General features: G+C 48.0%; 10 protein-coding genes across 10 annotated transcripts; 5 read left to right on the top strand and 5 right to left on the bottom strand.

Moving 5' to 3' along the window:
• Window positions 1-290: 290 nt before the first annotated feature.
• N7457_001386 (uncharacterized protein) lies at window positions 291-2,043 on the bottom strand (the record flags this gene model as incomplete). Its single annotated transcript, XM_057172432.1, has 4 exons — window positions 291-1,294; window positions 1,344-1,412; window positions 1,463-1,703; window positions 1,756-2,043. The coding sequence occupies 4 exons, from the start codon at window positions 2,041-2,043 to the stop codon at window positions 291-293; spliced, it is 1,602 nt and encodes a 533-aa protein (XP_057036335.1).
• A 3,748-nt stretch (window positions 2,044-5,791) lies between these two features.
• Window positions 5,792-6,161, top strand: N7457_001385 (uncharacterized protein; the record flags this gene model as incomplete). The annotated part of the gene is given in 3 exon segments (XM_057172431.1): window positions 5,792-5,907; window positions 6,022-6,087; window positions 6,098-6,161. The coding sequence occupies 3 exon segments, from the start codon at window positions 5,792-5,794 to the stop codon at window positions 6,159-6,161; spliced, it is 246 nt and encodes an 81-aa protein (XP_057036334.1).
• Window positions 6,162-6,388: 227 nt separating this feature from the next.
• Window positions 6,389-7,348, bottom strand: N7457_001384 (uncharacterized protein; the record flags this gene model as incomplete). The annotated part of the gene is made up of 2 exons (XM_057172430.1): window positions 6,389-6,955; window positions 7,010-7,348. The coding sequence occupies 2 exons, from the start codon at window positions 7,346-7,348 to the stop codon at window positions 6,389-6,391; spliced, it is 906 nt and encodes a 301-aa protein (XP_057036333.1).
• Window positions 7,349-7,554: 206 nt separating this feature from the next.
• On the top strand, window positions 7,555-8,541 carry N7457_001383 (1-(5-phosphoribosyl)-5- ((5-phosphoribosylamino)methylideneamino)imidazole-4-carboxamide isomerase HIS6; the record flags this gene model as incomplete). The annotated part of the gene is made up of 3 exons (XM_057172429.1): window positions 7,555-7,854; window positions 8,015-8,201; window positions 8,258-8,541. 3 exons carry the CDS (start codon window positions 7,555-7,557, stop codon window positions 8,539-8,541), a joined length of 771 nt encoding a protein of 256 aa, XP_057036332.1.
• A 339-nt stretch (window positions 8,542-8,880) lies between these two features.
• N7457_001382 (uncharacterized protein) lies at window positions 8,881-9,410 on the top strand (the record flags this gene model as incomplete). Its single annotated transcript, XM_057172428.1, has 3 exons — window positions 8,881-8,918; window positions 8,989-9,046; window positions 9,150-9,410. 3 exons carry the CDS (start codon window positions 8,881-8,883, stop codon window positions 9,408-9,410), a joined length of 357 nt encoding a protein of 118 aa, XP_057036331.1.
• Window positions 9,411-9,953: 543 nt separating this feature from the next.
• Window positions 9,954-11,734, bottom strand: N7457_001381 (Elongator subunit ELP3; the record flags this gene model as incomplete). The annotated part of the gene is made up of 2 exons (XM_057172427.1): window positions 9,954-11,377; window positions 11,431-11,734. 2 exons carry the CDS (start codon window positions 11,732-11,734, stop codon window positions 9,954-9,956), a joined length of 1,728 nt encoding a protein of 575 aa, XP_057036330.1.
• A 282-nt stretch (window positions 11,735-12,016) lies between these two features.
• N7457_001380 (succinate--CoA ligase (GDP-forming) subunit alpha) lies at window positions 12,017-13,373 on the top strand (the record flags this gene model as incomplete). Its single annotated transcript, XM_057172426.1, has 7 exons — window positions 12,017-12,177; window positions 12,249-12,277; window positions 12,331-12,457; window positions 12,513-12,575; window positions 12,643-12,668; window positions 12,723-12,805; window positions 12,873-13,373. 7 exons carry the CDS (start codon window positions 12,017-12,019, stop codon window positions 13,371-13,373), a joined length of 990 nt encoding a protein of 329 aa, XP_057036329.1.
• A 235-nt stretch (window positions 13,374-13,608) lies between these two features.
• On the bottom strand, window positions 13,609-14,236 carry N7457_001379 (uncharacterized protein; the record flags this gene model as incomplete). Its single annotated transcript, XM_057172425.1, has 2 exons — window positions 13,609-13,929; window positions 14,168-14,236. 2 exons carry the CDS (start codon window positions 14,234-14,236, stop codon window positions 13,609-13,611), a joined length of 390 nt encoding a protein of 129 aa, XP_057036328.1.
• Window positions 14,237-15,136: 900 nt separating this feature from the next.
• On the top strand, window positions 15,137-16,387 carry N7457_001378 (uncharacterized protein; the record flags this gene model as incomplete). Its single annotated transcript, XM_057172424.1, has 3 exons — window positions 15,137-15,534; window positions 15,600-15,852; window positions 15,911-16,387. 3 exons carry the CDS (start codon window positions 15,137-15,139, stop codon window positions 16,385-16,387), a joined length of 1,128 nt encoding a protein of 375 aa, XP_057036327.1.
• Window positions 16,388-17,693: 1,306 nt separating this feature from the next.
• Window positions 17,694-18,386, bottom strand: N7457_001377 (putative isochorismatase family hydrolase; the record flags this gene model as incomplete). The annotated part of the gene is made up of 1 exon (XM_057172423.1): window positions 17,694-18,386. One exon carries the CDS (start codon window positions 18,384-18,386, stop codon window positions 17,694-17,696), a length of 693 nt encoding a protein of 230 aa, XP_057036326.1.
• Window positions 18,387-22,685: the final 4,299 nt, after the last annotated feature.

The following is a 22,685-nucleotide window of genomic DNA, read 5'->3' as shown; positions in this document are numbered from 1 at the left end:
TAGAGAAGTAGAGCAGGCTGATTGGCAAGAAGAAATGCAAGAAGCGATAGCCTACCCGAAGGTAGCCGTTAATTCTGGTCTCTATGTGAGTAAATATATGCAAGTGAAAGAAAACAAATGATGTCCAAAAATATGAGCCAAGTAAGAAGTGAACCCATATATGCACCGATTTTTCCCAAGTAAAACCCAAATCGTCAAGTCGTGATAAGCTTGAAGGCCTTTTATACCCTCTCTTCCTTTTAGTTTTGCTCAATGTGTCCAAATGTGTCCAGTATCCCAGTCGTGTGGGTTTAGACCGAATTTTCCTTCTTTTGGAAACGTTCTTGGCGCTCAAGACGCCATGTGTAGCCCCATTTCATCTCAGTCATAAGAAGGGGAACCATTGCAATGGTAATGCCAGCAAGCAAAACAAATGCAAATCGGGCAGTGATTGCATCAACTATAGGTTGGACAGCCGCAACACCGCCAGCACCGATCAAACACCTCATCAGGTTATTGACAGCCGTAGCGCTAGCACTAGCACCGGGATAAAGATCAATGATGAGGGCACTGTTGATGGTGGTGATAGCGGTGGAGCCATAGGCAATGATGAATTGTAGGATAATCGGAACAGCAAGGTGCGTATCGAGAGACACTCCATAGACAGCGACACAAACAACGAAAATGGCAGTGAGCCACCAAGTATTACGCATGCGAGCGTATTCGATAGGGAAGTCAGGATGGCTCTTGGAGTTAATGCGAGTGTCAAGAGGAAGATTGTGCTGTTGGCAGTATTCGCGCTCAGTTCGCTTGTGGTTGAAATCCATCAGATAGCCGATTGTGTAGGCGCCGGTCATGCATCCGAAACCGTTTCCGATGAACGTGAGGCCAACCTCCATTGAGTTGAGGCCATACTTTTCTTCAAACAGGGCGGATGTCGATGAGGTAACCATTGACCAAACGGTGTACACGATGCTGCCGAAGAGCAAGGTGATGAACACGTCCTTCTCGGCGAGGAAAGTGAGGGGTGCTAGCACAGTCTTGAAGGTGACTTTTGATTTCTTTTCGGAAGGAGTTGAGCCTTCTTTTACGTATTTTTGTCCGAAGATAAAGAAGATCCATGGCTTGTGGATGCCGTTGAGAGGAACAGTTCCGTTGCCGGCGATAGGACGGAGTGTTTCTGGAAGGAAGGTCATGATAGACAGCAGACTGATGCTAGATGCGACAACCAAAAACCAGAACACTGATCGATAGCCAAAGTATTCAGTAAAGACTCCACCGAATACTGGTCCAATACCCTGGCCCAACATGCGCACTGAATAATATTAGAATGTGGCATATGGATCATGGAACGGGTTACTTACCACCACCAAAAACTCCAATCAGACTACCTCGCTCTGCTGAGGTGGTAATATCGCCAATGACGCCGGCGCCTAGGTAGGTTAGTGGGATATTTGAGATATTGTCGGTGGATCTAGCATACCAATTGAGATGGTGGCTGCACTTCCGGCGGCCTGGATGGCTCGGAAAGCCATGAGCTCACCATAGTTCGTAGATACGCCCAAGGCAACGTTAGAAATAATATAGACGCAGAATGTTCCAATGAAGATAATACGGCGGCCCAAGACATCCGAGAAAGAACCCCAAAAGCTCGGGGCAAGACCCTGGACAATCATGTATACCGTAACGGTCAGAGTAGCCATAGCTATGGAGATATCGAGCTCCTACGTAAGCGTTAGCAAGAAATAGTCAGGCCTATCAGTTGGGGGGGCTAACCTCTGAGATATCTGTGAGTGCAGGAAAGTAGATGTTTGAAGATAGTGGGGAGAAAATGGCGGCGAATGAGACGATGTAGACCATCAGCAACTTGCGAGATCGCGGAAACACATGGTATGGTGGTGGTATTGAGGCTTGGGCCTCAAGATTAAATGACTGTGCTGGCGTCGATGGGAGTGAAATATCCTTCTCATCCTGGGGGGCGAGGGTAGGGCTGGAAGTGACCGACTTCGTTGTGACCCCGGGCTCTGTGAGGGTTTCGGTCGAACTGAAGTGTGATAAAGGCATGATGAAGTTCTATTATAATATGTAAGAAGCTGCATATATCAAGATCGAAAGCGTTGATTCATCTAGTCCGCACGGCTTTGAAGATTCAAAGGTATCACAACCGGAATGGAGGCTCCCTTTTGTATCTCGATTCTAGAAACCAGCCCCTATAGCGCTTAATCAAAAATAAAAGAAAATACGAAATAATCCCATGCATCTCAGAGTCAACGAAACGTGATCCACTGTGGGTTGGAACAGGGGGACCACTACACAGTCCCCTTGATAGTGGGCAGTGGTAAGGACCAGACAGATCTGGCAAACGCCGTGTCGCTCAATTTGACACGTACGGGTCATGATCCACACCTGGAATACTCGCGGATCTAATCTGAAATTCCCATAAGCCTGTGAGGTATACAATGATGTCTACCTCTTGTGGGATTGGCTTTGCATCTACCGTATTATCTCTAACCCTCGATGGCTGACGTCTACTCCAAGGAAACCACATTCCTAAGCTCCCCCCCCACGAGTCAGTTGGGAACAGTTGCACTATAGAGGATAGTGATAATACCTAAATTCATAGAGCAGATTGTGTGATCCACTCAAATTCCTTCGGAGCTCCATATCCCCATACACGCGTGTACAATGATCGATCGGCATAGCATGTGTAACACACAAGCCCTTCGGATATTCGATCGGAGAAATCATCTCGGGAAGAAAGAGATGGGTCTCACACTCGAACGGTCTCACTCGGGCCATCTACTCCGTACTCGACAACGTTCGTGCCCTGAACCCCCCCCCCCCCGAAAGTCTTGCAGCATTTGAGATGCATGATCAGCCGTTCCTGCAGCAAGTCCAACTAGGGCTCTCAAGTCAAAACTTGGCGCGAATGATTCAATCAGAGAAGGAAACTTGAAATCTGGTTCACCGTTCCAGGGCTTCAATTACTCCACGTGCTGTATATCAGCCATTGCGACAGCTATCTGTCACCTAAATGCCAAGCTTCGTCATATAATCTGGGCACTATTGACTTTAGACGAGATCATTGGACAAAGTGCGCCACCGAATTACGTATGCATTCCCCTTGGGGATGTTGGCCCTTGCTGCTGACGGAGCAAAGCTTCGCGCTAGACAGATGATCGACACGCCGAACGGTTTTTACGGAGTAAGCATGTTGCACTCCGTACTATGTCCTGTGCGCAAATGGTGCCGGTCCTTGACTTGTCGATCTGATCCAAAAGCTGCCCCTGAAATTTGTTTGCATATCCTTCTACGGCTTGGCTAGGTATGTCGAATTTACGGAGTGCATTTAGTGTTTCTATTGGACTCCACTGATAAGCCACGCGCGACGACCCCTGCGGAGTAGCTAAGAACTCGTCATCGCCTGCGATTGATCATTGACTTGCTCATCATTTCACAGTGGAGCGTGAGCTTCAGATCTCTGGAGTTTCTCTCTCTCGGAGCCATCCATGAGCTCGGTTAAGGCTGGACAGGGCTGGTCACCTTGTAAGGCTGGAGCTCCCATCTTGACAACTTGAACAGACTTCAGCTGCCCAAAGCCAAGATCTTGATTCCATGGCAAAGGTGGCCTCATACTACGAGTATCTTTGCACTGCTGAGGCACCGTATCGGGATCCTCCAGGTGCTCGGGTACCCCCGTCTCTGTTATAGGACCATGTGTGGATGTATATTGAACTGGGCTTCGGGCAATTGGACAAGAACATTGAAAGATGGTAAATATATGTATACCGCTATCTGGTAAAGCACTTACGTTCTCTGATGTTCCCATGATATACTGCGTAGGTTGTTGTTAGAATCTGGAAGGATACAGCTGGTAGATCTCGGCCCCACCTTCGCAATGGCGAGAAGCGTCTTCCAAAGAAGTCAATTGATATATCTTATACTCCGTGCTTTACTCCGTACATTCTCAACACAAGTTGCCCAGGGCGTTGCTATCATACAACTATATCTTTGATGTGTACTTCCTCTGGTCGGTCATTCGTTTTCGCCTTCTCACACGAACTGCAGGATCACATTTCTTGCCTCGTCATGCCCCTCTATGCTAGATTCCATTCTTTTCCAGGCTTTCCCTCATATTTCGAATTTCACACCAGATATTTCGTACACAAATTCTTGAAACAATAGTTTGTGTCCACTGATATTTCCTCGCAGCCCTTAGGTAGATCTGGCAGATCCCCCTGACAGAAACAGCAATGCCCAACGCTATTTGGCTACTCCGTACGGAGTACTCCATAAATGTCTTAGAAAGAATACTAAGCAGAAACAGACGATCATCTGAAATCTCCTACTCTGTCTTACGAACACATGAAGGCTGTGCCCGGTCTATTTGGGGTGGCGCTTCAATAAACACGCGCATTGACCAGGGGATTTGCAGATCCGGTGCAGCCCCTGGCTTTCTCGGCGGACTTCAGTCGCCCAGGAAGATCTCGAATTGCACGAATATGAAGAATGTCCCAATATTCCCAGAGGAATGTGCCCGGCTGAGAAAAAGACACACCAGCGCGTCATTGTTTATGGTCTGCCAAATCAATCTTTCAATCATTCTCTACGGCTCATGAGGGGTCCTCTGTTAACAAAAACGTTTCAAGGTCCATCTCTTTAAATCCCGCTACAGCGTCTTAGCATCTGGCTTTCAGGCCTAGAACGGAGCTAGAATGGACCCAGTGGATCGAGACACTCACGAGGCTACTTCTCCGAATGTAAATCACCTGGGTGGACTACACAGGGTCTCTCGGTACGCCCCTGATCGTCAACATATGGATCTCGCGTGTCGATCTCAGAGATGCTCCTATGGAGATCATGATTTGATAGTGCTGTGGTGGGGACATGTATATCTCCTGTCGATGGAGTAGGGGGTTGAGGAGCATAGCATGCTCCGTGAGGAGTGCATCGCACTAGGATGTATATTGCAAGAAAAGCTTGTTTGCCGCTTGTATACATATCTGCCTCGTGGCGATGGGATTCGGTGGTATCATTTGATGACATTCTTGGCGTCGCAAAAGTGAGCACCTGGCGTGAGAGGTTCAGACTTCTCGCAGCATTTCTTGAATTCAACGCGATATCTCTAGCAGGTCTACGGAGTACCTTGGTTGGAAATAAGCGAGCTGTTTGACCAATTTTTGGCATAACATGATCCAGATTCATGGGTAAGCCTCCTCCGTAGTGACTTCGACACCCAGGGAACTTGTCCGGAGTCAACCCGAACCCGGGGTGGTTTTATAGAGATAAGGCCCCTGGTTCTACAAAACTGCCTGGGTCTATATGTGAGCATCCCGATTCTGGAAATTACTCCAAAATCTCTCAGATCACCAAGTGATGAGTTTCAGGTAGCAAGAGCCTATGGATATCCTCACCCATTTATGGTATCGATGCAGTAGTAGATGTCTACTTCATATAGGAATCGAGCATTGGATGTGCACCTTGTGCGCTTTATTTCTTCGGTATTAGCGTTACCACGTTTGCCCTTAAGAACTATATAAAAACCTGGTGTTCATGGCCACGAGTATTACCATGACATTGTTCTTAGCTACATGTATAGATTTACTACGCACGTCGTTAGCGGAATGTATATTCCGCTAAGCGGCCATCGTCGACCACGCAGTCAACATGGATGCATTTAATCATACCAGAAAGCCCTCCACTTGACATTTTGTTCATTGATCCGGTCCGCTTTTACAAATTGTGTCGAGCAATACGATTTGCCAGAAATATATGTACCATGAAGTTGTTCATTATCTCTATCAATTAATAGATGTCACATCTGCAATATTTCAACTACGACAGCTGGGGTCAGAAAGCAAAGCGAGGATTCTATTACAGCCAAGCCGTCCGCATTGGCGATCGTATCGAATGCGCAGGCCAAAGCAAGTGCACAAGCCACGAAGCTGCCGCTCACCGGATGGATAGATCTTGCTGATATCATCGTGCGTAGGTGGTTGGGGTTCTCAAATCTTTGTGATCCATCCAGAAATCAATGCATAGATTGACCAAGCTTTCGCCAGTATGGACTTGGACCCGAAGCATGCTGGAGGAAAAGACAGGGAGCAGGTATTTCCAGAAAACTCATGCCTAAGATCAATGACAAGACCATGGAGGCGGTGGTTCGGAACTCCACAAAGTGAATGCCAAATTATCACCCTATTTGGACGCGCCTTGAAGTGACAAGGCTCGTCGAGGATGATATACGGGCTGAGATCGACGTGGTGGCGCATAACCCGTGAAATGTATAATGTGGACCATGAACCCATTAAGCTCTTGTCCTCAACCAAGTAGCATAGGTAGAAAGTGCCGCACGAATGAGTAGGATAGCATAAACATGGTGGAAGCCCATTTCGTAATTTTGTAATCCTTAACGTTTGCCGCCTCTGCCACCCCTACCGCCTCCTCGGCCTCCTCTGGATTTGCCCTTGCCTCTACCACCCATCATACGGCGCCCTGAAGCTTGAACGCGAGCGATGTCGTCCTTGTTCAGGTTCAAGGTACCTCCTGCGAATTTGCCCACGGAGGATCCTGCAAGTCCGCGGTCTCGGCGTCCGCTATTGCTCGATTTGATTACCTTGCTAGGCTTTTCGAGAATGATGCCGTTCTCCTTCGCCTCTCGGCGCCGCTTATCATCCTTTGTTGCGGCCTTGGCATTGATGCCTCGTCTGTGCGAATCGGGCATGTTCTTTTGCGCATATAGCGAGGTCTTGGCACCGAGAGATTGCATGCGCATATCCAAAGCTTTCAAACGGTTCTTTCCAGTGGGCGCAAGGTCATCAGCAGAGTCAAGAAGGTGGGACTCCTTGAGTAGTCGTTGTAATGCAAGATCGTGTTTGAGGTTCAGAGCGTCGTGTGAGTCTTCCTCTTCCTCCTTTTTGGATGAAGGTTCCGGGTTGGTGCTTGGCTGATCTATAGAGGACAATACTTTTCCACTCTGCAATCTCCAGTCTTAGTACAGAGAGCCAGTGCATTAAGATCTGGCACATACCATAAACGCCTTCCAAGTCTTCTTATCCATTCTGTCTGCTGGTGCGGCGCGAGTATCTGTATGTTCGACCACCTCGACTTGGTTGCTCTCCTCGCTGACATCGGACATCCCATCCCAATCGCCTTCTGATCCAGAGATATCAGAGCCCTCATCGTCGTCGTTTTCTTTGTCCTCGGGGTCTGAAGGTTTGGCGGTAGAGTTTGGCAAATCAATTGGCTCGAATTGTGCTTCAAATAATCTGCGGAATACGTCCTGCGCATTGTCCACGGGAGGAGGGCTGTCCTCCTTAAGTTGTGGCTTGGAAACCACCGTGGTTTCTCTTTTTCGCTTCACAACCATGATTGAAATGTGTAGGCAACAAAGTCGTGGGATCAACCGCTCGTGTCTCGGCCAAAAGTTTTTCGATCATTGTTAGATTATAATCACGTGCTCCTTATCAGCACGTGCTGTACGAGAGCTTCAAATCACGTGCGATAAGATAAGCCACCCCTCTATCCACTCACACAGCATCACTGAATGCATTCTACTTCAATTCGCCAGAAAAGATGACCAAGTTTAGACCTTGCATTGACCTGCACTCAGGGCAGGTTAAGCAGATTGTGGGCGGCACTCTCAGCCAGGTGGCCTCAGATCTGAAAACCAACTACGTATCCAACTTACCGGCCAGCCACTATGCTGAACTCTATGAGAAGCACAATTTGCGAGGTGGGCACGTTGTTAAGCTTGGACCAGGAAATGAAGAGGCAGCTCAGGAGGCATTGAAGACGTGGCCGGGTGGTCTGCAAGTCGCTGGAGGTATTACCGATAAGAATGCGCAATATTGGATCGACCAAGGTGCAGACAAGGTAAGCATTCAGAGTCCTGATGGACTACTCTTCTTCGATTAGTGCTGCACAAAATGGAGGAATCAAGGGCAATCTTTGTCTCTACTCCCACTACTTGTTTGCTGGTGCTCCGTCATAGCATAGGACCGATGACGCTAATCATGTGGAATGCGGGCAATAGGTGATCATCACTTCATTCCTTTTCCCTGGAGGCAAATTCTCGCTCGAGCGACTCGAGTCAGTTCTCTCTGCTTTGGGTGGTGACAAGTCAAAACTGGTCTTGGATCTGAGCTGCCGCAGAAAAGATGATACATGGTTCGTTGCGATGGACCGCTGGCAAACCATCACAGAGATGGAGATCAACCAGGGTATGTTCTGCCGCACTGAACTCGGATTGGTAGTCGGCTCACTGACACTTTCATAGCATCTATCTCAATGTTGGAACCATACTGCGCTGAGTTCTTGATCCACGCCGCAGACGTAGAGGGCCTGCAACAAGGCGTTGATGAGGAACTTGTGTCGAGACTGGCTGAATGGTGTACTATCCCTGTGACTTATGCGGGAGGTGCACGCCATCTACAAGATCTGGAAAAGGTCCACACGAGTAGCAAGGGAAGAGTGGATTTGACAATCGGCAGCGCGTTAGATATCTTTGGCGGCTCCGGAGTGACATTTGATGAGTGTATTGAATGGAACAAAACACATTAAAATATAGAACAAAAGAATGTATAGATTGAATCAAAAGAATCAAAAGAACGAAAAGAATGAATCAACGAGCTCATGATTATTCAAATATTTTGATATCATATATCATAGATCACAAACAACAAGGGAGCAGAGCGAGTCACAGTTGAGTCTGGGCTTGTCCAAAAGCGGCTTAGGGCCTTGTAGCAACTGGAGGTCCGCCCGCCTCCGTATCTCAAGTCTCCAACCTCAACTCTTTGAATTAGCCCTTTGCGACCACTCTCCACTACCGCGAAGCTCTCCACCGCAAAGATCTACAACCATTATTCTGCAACACTACCTACCTAACATCACATCGCCAACATGAAGCCCGTTGTTTCCGCCTTGAACGCCTGGTCCTGGTATGTTCACCCATCCCGAACCGTATCCATCGAAAGTCTCCATCGCTCTAACATATTCCTTGTCGGACAGTGTCGTTATCTCCGCATTCGCAATGATCATCCTCACAGTACTCGGCTCGCTATACAGCGTACGTCTTTCCCGCTCTGAGCTATCCGTCAACATACCCGAATACACACCATCGACATACGTAACATGGGGTTCAACCGCTGACATCAAGTTCCTAAATATAGAGCAACAACCACGCATACACTGGATCAGAAGGCGAACCCGAAGATGGACCTGCAGTCGCTGCCTCAATTTATACCGCTGTGATCGTCTATGCTGTAAGCCACTCCCTCGCCCGTATCCTGGTCGGATCGATCGTTGCACGAGAAAGGAATCGGTTACTGACCATTGGCGTTTCTACATTACAGGGTTTCTTCGTTTTCTGTGGGTTCCAAGCCTATCTTCACATGCGCGGCAGCAGGGGAGGCGCTATATCACTTCATTAAGAATGCCACGGTCCTATTTTCCTTCGATGTCTTGACGACACCATTATCTGTCGATTTGCAATCTTTGAGTTTATATCTCGGGGTTTTTTTCCTTGCTGCACCAGGGTGGGTTAGATTTGATGCGTTAGGAGTGATTTAAGGCCGAGAGAATCCTACTGATTCTTTCGAGTATGAATCACCCATGTCTACTCTGTGCAACCCGGAGCTGTTTTTGTTACCAGCGAGCAGGATCGAACTGTACTTGGAAGGCGTTGGCGGGCAGGATTCCCGGTCTCGTTTGCTAGAATACACAGACACCCGACCTGCGATTTGTACATAGGCGTTCATGATTATTGCCAGCTTCTTGATATCTCATTTTTTTGTCCATTGGATGCATCTAAAGATAAAATTTGGTATAGACATTCAATCATCTGTCCTCATTGAGAAAAAAAGCAAGTTTTTTGTGAGACCGCCAACGCCAGTGTATGCAGAACCAAATACCAATCCCGAGCTGTACACCATTCTATCTTTTCTTTGCTTTCTTATGTTTTTTTTACCAGGATATCATTCCTCGTCCTCCCATGGGTCCAACATCTTGGACATGTAGGGACCATCAAGGAAGTATCCGAGACGAGCGTAGTAGCTACGCACGCCAACACCGGAGATGACACTGATCTTACGACTGCCATGCTCCTCACGAGCAATGCGCTCCGCCTCCTCCATCAGCAAAGTTCCAAAGCCACGGTGCTGGAACTTGCGAGCATCACGTCCGTGAAGCGGCACTGCAGAACCGTAGACGTGGAGCTCACGGACAATACTGGTCTGCTGGCCAGTGAACTCAGGGCGGAAGGTGTGAGTCTCGCTGCACTTGCGCAGACGAAGCAAACCAATAAGAATATCCTGCTTCGGGTCCTCGTACGCCAAGAATGTCTCCCAGCCACCATTGGCTGTGTAATCACGACGGATCAACTCAATCTGTGATGGGCGGATCTTGTTCTTGACTTCGTTGATACCGACTTCGCGTGTGCGAACGTCACGGCAAGTTGTGCCGAAGTCCTTCATACGAGCCAATGCCAATTCGCGCAGGTTACCGTTCTCAACACCGGAGGTAACGAGCGGCATGGGGATATCACGCTGGACACGGTAGATACGGGTCCAGGGAGGAACCAGGGCGAGGATGCGTGCGACAAGGTCGATAAGTGCGTTGGGTGTATAGTTCTTGTAACGGCCCGTGCGCCACAGCTCGTAGAGACCAGTGCCTCGGATGACCAGCGTGGGATACAGTTTGAGACCATCGGTACGGAAATTGGGGTTCTCGAAGTATTCCTGGAATTGGAAAAGATCGCGCTCCATTCCGACATTCGGCAGATCGGGCATCATGTGGCTGACCACCTTAAAGCCGGCATCCTTGGCAAGCTTGAATGTCTCGGCTACGGCTGCCACGGTGTGGCCGCGGTTAGTGTCTCGCGCCACGTCCTCGTACAGACTTTGCACACCAATTTCCAACCGGGTGCAGCCGTAGCGAAGCATGCTGCTGAGATGCGTGTCCAGACAGTAATCTGGTCGTGTTTCGATTGTGATACCCACGCACTTCACGTTGCTCATTTCGCCTGCCAACACGGCCTCGTCGACATTGTCCGTTTGGTATCCGCTCAGCGCGTTGTGAAGCTGGGAGATGAAGCTGTCGCGATAGTCTTCCGGGAGCGACATGAAAGTTCCACCCATGATAATGTATTCCACCTTGTCCACGCTGTGACCGAGGGCTTTGATCTGGTCCACACGTCCTCGCGCCTGTTCGAATGGATCGTAACGAGCGCGAATCGCTCGCATCGAAGTGGGCTCATATCCGGTGTATGACTGAGTCGAGTATTCGAAATCGGAATCGGGGCCACCAGGGCAATAGACACAGATGTTGCCGGTGTACGCGATGTGGGGGCACCGGTGAGGTTTGCACATAACCGCCACCACAGCGATACCCGAGGAGGTTCCTATAAAATGTTAGAGACGATCCTGGACAGCGATATGAGTTATGTGCACGTACGAATCGGCTTCGCGATCAGCTTCGGCAGAATATATTTTTTATAGTGTTCCGGTACTGCTGCGATGATCGCCGTCAATGGTGGCGAGCTGGACAAGCTGTGCTTTCTTGAGAAAGTAGCCCGCAATTTGTTGAGGTTCACATCCTTCTTGGGCTTTGTAGAGTCCCGTTGCGACTCGTAATCCTGAATGAGAGCATTTGCAATATCCGAACAAGCTCGCATGAACCGCTCGTTCTCCGGGACATTCTTTGCATTTTTCTTGGCGGCCCTTTTGATTTCCTGCGAGGTCAAAGTCATGGTAGCCATGATGAAAGAGTAATACCGCGCCTAGGCGGGGGATTGTCCAAAAGATCAAAGGCGACAAGCGCGTACTTCGTAGTGGGGGTGAAGATGATTAGATCGAAAAATGTGGTCACCGAGGTCTGCGCCCGACAGGTGCTGGATTCCGCTTAAGTAAAATCATTATGCCGAGCGAAAACTCCCGGGCGCGCAACCCGAATTCCTGCCTCGCCTTTTAGCCCCAATTCCTTTTCTGTTTTTTATCTCCCTTCATATCTCACCTCACTTTAATATCTAAATCTTGCAGCAATGCAGGCCTTCCGCCGTAACACCCTCTCGGCCCTTCGCAATGTCGGTGCCTCCCAGCGTCGGACTCAGGCCACCTCTGCCTACAGCGAGACCTTGAACAACCTCAAGATCAACAAGGACACCCGTGTTCTGTTCCAGGGCTTCACTGGCAAGCAGGGAACGTGAGTGCGATCCTTAGCGAAAGCAAATATCATCACATAGACTCAATGCTGACATTCGATCTCGATGATAGCTTCCACGCTGAGCAGGCTATCGCCTACGGTAAACATTGATCTAGCGGTGATCGCATCAGGACAATAGCTTACACAGAACAGGCACAAATGTCGTCGGTGGTACCAACCCCAAGAAGGCTGGCAGTATGCACCTTGATCGTCCCGTCTTCGCCAATGTCGGTGAGGCCATTAAGGAGACTGGTGCCACAGCTTCTGCCATTTTTGTTCCGTATGATTTTGATATTCCCACAAAATGTCAACATAAAAGTGCTAACTACAATTAGCCCCCCTCTGGCCGCCGCCGGCATCGAGGAGGCTATCGCTGCTGAGATGGGTCTCGTTGTTTGGTATGTGTCCACTTGAGCTCCCCACCTCCTGCCGAGAGCTCCTATCTGACAGCTTTTTGTTTAATAGCATTACCGAGGGTATTCCCCAGCATGGTATGATGAATCGTCCATCAACATTGAAACGCACACACTAATCAATCAATATAGATATGGTCCGCATCACCGATATCCTTAAGACCCAGAACAAGACCCGCCTGATCGGTCCCAACTGCCCCGGTATCATCGCTCCCGTAAGCTGCCACTCCACATCTCCACAATAATCAACTTATGCTTAATACTTACCTTTCTCGTTCACAGGGTCAATGCAAGATCGGTATCATGCCCGGTTTTATTCACAAGCGCGGTCGTGTTGGTATCGTCTCCCGTTCCGGTACTCTGACCTACGAGGCCGTCAACCAGACTACCCAGGCCGGCCTTGGTCAGTCCCTCGTCGTCGGTATCGGTGGTGATCCCTTCTCCGGCACCAACTTCATTGACTGCCTCAAGGTCTTCCTCGAGGACCCCGAGACCGACGGTATCATCATGATCGGTGAGATTGGTGGTTCCGCTGAGGAGGACGCCGCCGAGTTCTTCAAGGCCAACAACATCCACAACAAGCCCGCCGTCTCCTTCATTGCCGGTATCTCCGCTCCCCCCGGCCGCCGCATGGGTCACGCCGGTGCCATCGTCAGCGGTGGTAAGGGTGGTGCCGACTCCAAGATTGCTGCTCTCACCGATGCTGGTGTCATTGTTGAGCGCAGCCCTGCATCCCTCGGCAAGACCCTCCTTGCCGAGTTCGTCAAGCGTGACCTTGTTTAAAATTATCGCTTGTTCTGATGTATCGCATGCCTTATTATCTTGTTTTTGAAGCCGGGGATCCGAGGCATATCTGCCATTTACCCTTATGGGGGTTTTATGAGTTGTTCCTTATTCGGCTGCTCCTCTATTCTTGTTCTCCTTTGTGTTAGAGGGCCGTGAAGTAATTATGCTCGTGTAATTATTATTGTGAGCTACATGTCAATTTGAATAGACGGTAGATATAATCAGATGGAACTTATTCCTTCAATGTCCACGAAGCAGACTCCTTAGGTGGTGCTTCCTTTACTGTCCACGTTGACCTATCTTCATTCTCATCCCAATATTTCGCATCTTCATAGTAAAGAAAATGCGCCCAGTGTTCGGGCATCTCGTGTGTAAGCAGATCAGGCTCTTTGAAAACCATCCCGCCCCAGAGGTCATTGATGCGCGCCACTGCTTCGGCCCTCGGACACTCGAATTTCTGCATTTCCATGACGATTTCTTGTAGAAAATCGTACATTTCCTGATCTGTAGTGATCAGGAACTCCGACTTCGTAACGAATCGGGTCTCTGCAGACTGGTTCTTGGTCAATTTACGTGCGCAGTTCGGTTCAGGGACGGTCTTGCCTTGTCGTCACTTTCTGTCAACGTCGAACCATGGAGCTCATTCTCGTTTGTTCGGAGGACTCTAGGCATGCTGTAGTTTTGAATGAGAGATTCAGATGGTTTTGTAAAACCATGAGTTGGGACAACAATGTCTTTTACTGTAAGTAATACGAGGTCGAGATACCTGCATAGCCCCCCAGTTGACTCACTGGATCTAATCGAACAATCTGCCAATCGGTCCATTCCCTATCAAGTTTTGTGGCATCTAAAGTTGACATTGCTTTGCATGGCCTTGTTGAACTTCATGTTCAGTTCCTTCATATGAGTGTGTCTTTTCGATAGCCCCTTGGTCTTGATCAGAAGTGATGTAGGCATGGTATATACTAAAAATCCTGCGCAAGAGTAGAGCGAATTGGAACCTGGAATTTTCTCTTTACAGCATAATCTTGATCTCTAAAGAACAACTCAATCTTCTAGGTTATCATAATTATTTGCTTGTCTTTCTATCAACCAACTACCTACGTGGCCTTTGCTCTGTTTCCCGTGTGCTTCTTTCTTCATTCAGTCTTCCTTCATTCAGATCTCATCTGCTTCTCATATCTCTCTTATTTTACTTAGCTCTTTAGATTATGTTAAGCAACTGCCTACTAATGACGCAAGATATAACCACTTTGTATACTAAGCCTATTTGGTATCGATTCTATAGCACTTGCCTTTACCAGACGAAAAGAGCTGAATATCATTTACATTGATATATCCATGGATACATGCATGCGACTCGATACCTTGCTACAGATGCTCATCTGATCCTATCTTACCATGGTAAATAGGTTCCAAACGTACCTAGGCAACTAGATACACACGTAGGTATACTCTCCATATCCTGTTCGGTAGTCGGATAGCCTTAATGACAGGCATCCGTGGCTCAAACAAGCTCCGGACATAGGGAACAAGCTTTATAGATCAGAGGAGCTCTTTTTGAAGGCTGGTTCGCCTTGACCCTGGCAGCGAGTCTGGGCATCTAGCCCACCCATGATCTGAGTTAGGTTTAGTTAGTATTGTTTAGTTGTCGGAGGTAGACCAAAGGTTTAATCAAACGAAACATAAAAGATCGCCTGGTTTCCGGTGCATCTCCCTTTTTTTCTTCCTTCCCCAAGTATTCAGATACCTATCCCACAATGGTCGGCTGTGCACCTTCCTGGGTTTGGCGCTATAAGCAGAAGGCGCTCTGCCTTCAGGATATAGACCGGGAACTCCGTCACATGGAGCCCGGTTTTATATCCAACGAGTACTGCGACATTGATATCCACCCGATGGATTTCTGGACTGGGGACACCGATCCTTCCTTCATCCAATACTTCATCCCCGACATCGACACCGAAGTCCAAATCGACAACACCGCCCTCAACCCCGAAGACCCCTTGGATGACCCCTTCACGTGGGCACGGGAAACGAAGGAAAACAAAGACACCTTCGGCTCCCAAGAAATGCACCACAGTCTCCATGCGGCGTTTTCCAAGTACATCCGCAAATCCCCCAACGGCCACAGGCCGCCTGTCTTCTGGGACCCTGTCTCGTAAGTTTATTATCCACAATAGATCGTAGTGGATATGAATACAGACTAACATCCCGTCAATATAGCATGAGAGAAGAAGCCTCTCTCTTCAACAGCAACGACCGTCACGGCTTCACCATTGAAAGTGCAGCCACGTGCGCCGACAGCAAGGCAGCACATCAGCTCGTCGTGATGAAAAGCGACCGTTGCTACCACAAGTTTCTCCCCGCAATTGGAGAACTCGTGGTTCTTCTTCGATGGATGCTTGATGCAATCAATAAGCACAAGCGCTACCTGGGCAGGAAGCAGCGACATAAGTCCCCCCAACATGACTTCCCAGTACGTTCCATCCCTTCAATCGCATAGCCAGAGAACTTAATCGCTGACTGGTCGCTAGACAATGGTCATTTCCTTCCTCCCTGATGCTCGGGTCCGGATCTTGCAAGGGTATTTTGACGATGGCCAACTCAAAGTAGCCTATACCCAAGCACTGGACTTCGACACGGAGGACTACGCCGACAAGATGGACACCCTCCTCCAATGGGCATGGCCTATCGTGGATGGCGACACCACTAAGCCCATCCCTCTGCCAGCCATTGAGGACGATGAGGAGGATGAATGGGATGAATGGGAAAAGTGGGAACTGCGATACCGGGAGGAAAGCGAGGACGAGGATTCGAGTGATCTGGGAAGCGAAGCCGACGACTGCAGCACTGAGGAGGAAGATTCCCCCAGTGACTGGGAGTCGGACTACGATGAGGAGGATGAGAGTGACGAGGAGGAAAACACTCCCATCGCCATCTGGAGCGATGAGGAGACATTCATGATGTCTGAGGACATCAAACAAAAAAACGAGAAAAACTGGAGAAATTGAGGGGATGAAAAAAAAAACAGTTGACTCGAGCCTAAAGGCGAGGGGACTGGGTTCCAGAGGCGCCCTGGAGTCTGGTCTATCCTTGTCCACGGCAAAAGCAACTATCTACTCATGTAGTGGCAACCCGCCACAAAGTTCTGTTTCCTTATTTGTTTTTTTTTCTTATTTCCTTTTTTTCTTATTTCTTTATTTCCTTGTTTCCTTGTTTCCTTGTATTCTTTTTGTTTGTTTGCATAACCTGTACGCATGTTTCATCGGCCAATGTACAACGGGATGAGAGAGAGACAACCAGTCCATGTTCCATGTAGCTTGTAGATATCATAGACAGTAGTGTGTACTATACTTAAGGAAACTCGACTCATTTTTATTTCAAGTAGGAGTGGGAAGTGAGGTGAATTTGAACAAGTAGATGCCTATCGAATGGCAACTATAGTGTCGATTCACTTGTCTTGTTTTCTTTTCTAGTCAGTAAGAGCCAGCTTGCTCTCTACGAACTGAATTTTGCAGCCCTCTTGATTATAATCTTTTCTTATATATCTAGAGGTATTCCTAGCACTCCTATGGTAGCTGGGATAATTGGACAGCCGTTCTAAGTATCATTTGTTCAAGTGTCATTTTCTCGAACTAAAAGAATATCTGGAGCGTGAGGTAGTATAATTCGAGTATAGCTTACTGTGTCTCACAAATGCAGGACCATCGTAGTTTACTATAATCCTATTGATCGTTTTGCTCGTGGGTTGAGTTCATCTCTTTTTTCCGCTCTATGCTGCAGGATCTATCAAGTAGTTACGACACATATCCCACCTATTATATCCCTATATCAGGTCCTGATCGCACTCGACAAGTGTTGATAATCACACTAAGCATTTTGATAACCGTCCCCGTGCTTCTATCGCAATGGCCTAACTATGACAAGGCACATCCGCGACTATTTTCGGTCAAGATTGCTTCCCGAATGAGGTATTCTCCGCAGTCGCTTTTGGTAGTTCGCAGGTCTGGTAAAATTCATCAGATCTTTGTAATTGAGACCAAGAAAATATTTTTGCCTAGAGTTCAACTCTGGAGATCCATCTGTCACGCTGATGTCTTCGGATTTGACCACTGTTGACGCTTCTAAAAATAATCTCTCATCAGACTGTACCAGTTCTGTCTATGCTGGTTCCCTTAGGGCAAGTGAGATGGGACGAGATTTATTCACAGGCGGAATGAACCAGGGATTGAGAAAAGTCATGCTGAGCCCCCTTTGCAGAACTCAGACACGGACTACATGTATTAACTGTTAGGTATAGACCTCGCGACCCTCAAACTAGTTTGAAACCTTGCTCAAAGCCCGAACAACCTCTTCCGTGCGGAGAACATCGGCAAACTCACCATCGAGGCTTGCAATAGAAACCTTCTGAATAGTCTCCGAGTCAATCCCAGCCTTTCCAAAAGTAGCCGTGGCATCCTCAACAAGCACAATACGCCCCTTGTCAACATCAACGTCATTCTCATGAGTCCCGTCCGATCTCAACCGTACCGGACCATCCCCAAGATACCGATCCACCACCCCTAGGTTCGCGGCCATCCGCACCGTAGTTGACACGCAATGATCTGTGGTCAACCCAGCAATGATAAGTTGACGGAAGCCCTTTTCACGCAAATGCGCTTCAAGCCCAGTCCCAACGAAAGACGAATTGACAGTTTTCCAGAAAACAATCTCCGATCCATCCGGAGTAGGAGTGGCGAAATCAAGAGGGCGAATGCCGCCCTCAGGGTTGGATGGGTGAAAAGGTGATTCCGGGGTTGTGGAGGAGTGAAAAATGTGGATCACTTCCAGGGGAACTGGGGACGAAGCTTTGGCAGCTCTGAAACCAGATAAAAGGGCTTGAAGATTGGTTTCATAGTTTGGGTTGGACCGTGTGGTGCCCCAATGGGAGATGGTTTTTGGGTTGCAGAAGCCTGACTGGTTGTCGATCAGGATCAGAGCTGTGGGAACAATGAATTCCAATGGACCCATTTTGAGGGTGTTGCTCTAGTTGATGATAATAGAGGAATCCTCCAGAATGTTGAGGCTGATACCAACCTTGGGATTTATACGGTTCGCAGCCCCACGGTGACTCACCCGGCGCTGGGCGTTGGCAAAGCCCCTGAGAAGCTCAACACCGAATGATCTGGACTTCAAAATTTTGGTGTTGGCCTTCAATAAGCATCACCTAGATAGGTTGGTTTGATCGCTCAGTTACGTAGGGGTTCTACAAAATGTATGAGGGACCAACCGGCACTGCAACAGGTGGTTTCTGGCTAATCCATACTCCATATGGTGTACTCCATAGAGATTTACTCCGTATTGTAAGACGAATTCGTGGACCTCATCAGCTTTGACTTTTTCCCGGGGCTAAAAATCGAGGCCATCACATACCATGCTCCTACTCACTTCAAAGATCTCTTTGTTTAGAGCCAGGCTATAAGAAGCTCTCTCTCTTCTGGATATTTTCCTTCACTTCTCCCCTTCCTCGGACGAACTCAGAATTTTCCAGTCTCTCTCTCCATGTAGTGTAGAGCCTGGTCCTGCTCATCACTCGTGACGAGTATAATACAACACTGTCCTTTGGCAAGTGCCATGCTTACAACTTACAGATCTATTCTCAAATCTATACTCACCACTTCAACAGCAGATTACATGGGCTATTTAGAATCATAGGCACGCAGACTGCGCATGCCTCTTGTGTTGATGGCCAAGGTGTAGCACATCTCAGGGTCTAGGGGTTTTTCATAAATCCTCATTGCTACCTTTCCCGCGCTAGTGGAAATAACTACAGAGGCTTAGGGTCGTCTTGCACTGCTGACCTCCTTGGGAGGGCTCCAGGTGCTTATGTTGTACGGAGTAGTCGACAAGCCCATTCATTTGAATTGCACGGAGTCTCTGTGGTTTTCGTTGATGATGATCTAAAGTCCTCTCCTACGAGCAACCAAAAGTATTCCCAATCTAGGAACTTCTAACTTTCTGGGACTCCTATCTCCCGAACTACCCTGCCACGCAAGCCCAGGTGAGAACATGAGATTAGCTGCATGAGCCGCTAGTAATAAATCCTGTTCTTTTACGGAGTACAAATGAGTACAATAATGAATCTAATCCTATAATGATTATGAACTGATTATTCAACCCAAAATCTACAACCCCTAGACTCTCAGAAAAAGATATATTACAAAAGGTTGTCCTAACTAGGTATAGCGTGGCTCCACTCAGATGTTGGTGGGACCTAGTTCCACCGACGGATATCTTGCGAGACGAAGTGTTCTACTCTGCACTGCTGCATTCCGCGATCGGAGTGGATGTAGCGGTCGACATTGGCGGTGTTGTGCAAGATGGGAAGTGGAAGAGTACACCACCTGGTCAGGTTGGACTTGAACACGGCAGTGCGCCATTCGATTGCAATACCGGGCAAGTGGTAGTGACGATATCACGGCGAGGGAACAAGATTGCGGAAATTCGAGGTGCATCCATCTCAGACTCTTGTCCGGATGATGTTGGGAACTGAAATGCTTGGGTTGGTTTTGACCTTGCAAACAGCAGCAAGGAGAATATTACAACTACTTCTGCGAAGCCCACGGCTACATCTTCGAATTCTGCTGCTCCGACTTTTCATGCTTTGTCGGGAGTTTCATTTACGCTATTATATGTAACATTGGTTGCAAGCATAATGTCTGCGAGCCTAACGTAGACTCCGCAGATATTATTGCTTGGTACACATATTGATTCTCGTTTTGGCGCGAGCGACATCACCACTTTGGGCTGTGGTTCATCTTGGATTATCGATTGACGACGCGCAAGATCTGACAGAGAAATGTCAAGCTCTTGGATTCTTAGACCCACAGCGCGCCTGCCGAACCCTGATAGTATATTCACGAGTTTCACAAATTCAGTCTCTGGGCCGCAGGACGCGGGATTATTTCATAACCTAATATCAGTAAGTCTATTCTCTAGAGTTGACAAGTAATAAAGTCGAGATAGTGACATTCATGCAGCATTGTAGATTATAGGCGACTTTTAAGTCCGCCGACTATTGTAGGTGGCCTATCGGCCGACCTGGCCGGTTTCAGGGAACCGTCATTGAAAGAGATGGGTTATGGTCTTGGCGCCGAGAATTTGGGCTGGGTCTGTAGGCCGGTCTCCTCCGTCATCAGGCAATGATAGTGCCAAAACCGCTCTCACTAGGTGGGCTTGGCACGATTAGTTGATTATAATCAAAAAACAAAAAAAAAAAAAAAAAAAAAAAAATCCTGTCGTGGCAACAATTGTCGGGGCTCATCTAATGATGGCAATACTGATAAGAAACCCTCCACGTGCCAAGATTCAGTAATTGGGTGCCAAGAGCGCCAAGAATGCCTAGTCCCCGTAAACGGGGAATTGCCAAGAATAAAAACGAGGGCGTTGCTGAATTCTGAGCTTTGGCTGGTGAGTCTGCCTCGTGATACAATAACGCACATATCTGCTTATATCTTTCTGGCGGCTGGTTCTCGGGCAAAACAAACACTTAAACGCATCAAAGTACGTTCAGTTCGGTCTCTGTTTCGCATATGCGAGTATTGTTTAACCTTGGAACAAGCCCAGTTGGCTGATCCACCACGCTAGAATATGCCTAAGTGTCTTCAAAAGTTACTTCAGCTAGCACCCAAACACTTTGGTTCTTGCACCCCCACAAAGACAACACGAAAGCCCTAGCAATCGCGGACAAAATCAAGCTCAAATAGCTCAAACTCCCATCGACTCATAAGTGGGTTTAGAGGCGACCCAAAACGTGCTTCCACTTCCTACAACTACCACAAGAAAACGTGGCTTTGGAAACAGAAGGTTCATGCTCGAGAATGGGGATCACTGCCACTTCCTGAAACCGCCAACGTCGAAAAGACAGTTTCTTAAAAAAGATCGAAACAAGAGCTGGATATCCTTCAAAAAAAGACCTAAAGCTTGCTCGCAATCGTAGGTGGATTTGGATTGGGAGCAATGGACTGCGAGTCAACAGACCGGCATCGTAGTTGGTAAAACATGGCAATCCTAGCGCAGAAATGGGGGGTTATATGCGATATCGTGGGCCACGGCTCATCTGGAATTTTCGTATTGTCGCACAAAGCCCAAGAGTGGAACTTGAACATTCCTCGCTTTTACGCGCTCAAAGTCTTCTGCCACGGACCAGAATCAAGTGAAACAGCTTACCGGAGGCGCGTTGAGTCCGAGTTTTCCAGCATGAGATGGGAATTGCTCATCGCGACTTAATCCCGAGAATGTTTTCCTCAGCCCCAATGGTTGCATCAAGGCTTCCGATTTTGGGTGCGCTGAATGTTTCCGCCTTTGTTGGGAGTCCCATATACATATGTGTAGTGTAGGACACGTAGTTCACGCCCTTTTGTATCGCCGGAACAATATATTTGCGAGGAATTTGATCCTACATAGATCAGTCGACATTTGGGCTGCATCTAACCTACATTGTGACGAGAACGGGTGTGATTCCATGGTAGATAGCGACCAATCAAGATGAGTATCTTCGAGAGTACATCGCAGACCGTATGGTTGAAAAGGGGTACTTCTTTGTTGAGGAAATATGCAATGTTTCGTACCGATCACCTTTTCTATCTGGCTGGCGTGTTAACTCTGCAACAATAGATAGCAAGCCGACGAGTGATATATTCGATGCTGGATATTGACTACGTGCGCTGGCCTCTATCAGCTAAAATCCTCGATTCTCGATGGCTACAAGAGACTATAACCTGTACAGCGGCTGAATCAAGACCACTTTAGCTAGGTGCCTTTATCCAGGACAACATTGACTGCTTGCTTCTCATCCCTGCGGAGCTTCTTCACACTTCCCGCAATTAGCTGTCTAAATGTATGGGAAGATGACCAGGCTGCATAAACAAATGATAAAAATATCATTCAGAGACACTCTAACTTGATTCTGACTTCGCTAACACGGATGACTGCCAAGAAAGCTCTCATCCTGACAGACTTTCCTAGTCTCGTATTGTGGTACAGCATGTACTGCTTGTCGTATCTTTGATTGGCTGTTTTGGCTTTAGTGCGATGCCGGAGCTTGCCTAAACGTGTTGGCTTCCCGACGTCCGCCCATTCCATTCATGGATCCTGGGTACCTACAGGGAAATTGCACATCGGGCCAATTTCCATCATTGAAAAGTACTGGCCTCAGAGAAAAGAAAGGCCCTCAGATATGGACTCAACGCACGTAGACCGAAGGTGGGCTTTCACAGCCCAGGTGTTTAAACAGAGCCGTAAAGAGTGACGCCTTTACGTGAGATAGGT

This window comes from Penicillium paradoxum (assembly GCF_028828445.1).
Source record: "Penicillium paradoxum strain IBT 22861 chromosome Unknown utg000002l_segment0_segment0, whole genome shotgun sequence".
Lineage (NCBI taxonomy): Eukaryota > Fungi > Ascomycota > Eurotiomycetes > Eurotiales > Aspergillaceae > Penicillium > Penicillium paradoxum.
The sequence above is the reverse complement of the archived record's forward strand: the minus strand, read 5'-3'. Positions and strand labels throughout refer to the sequence as shown.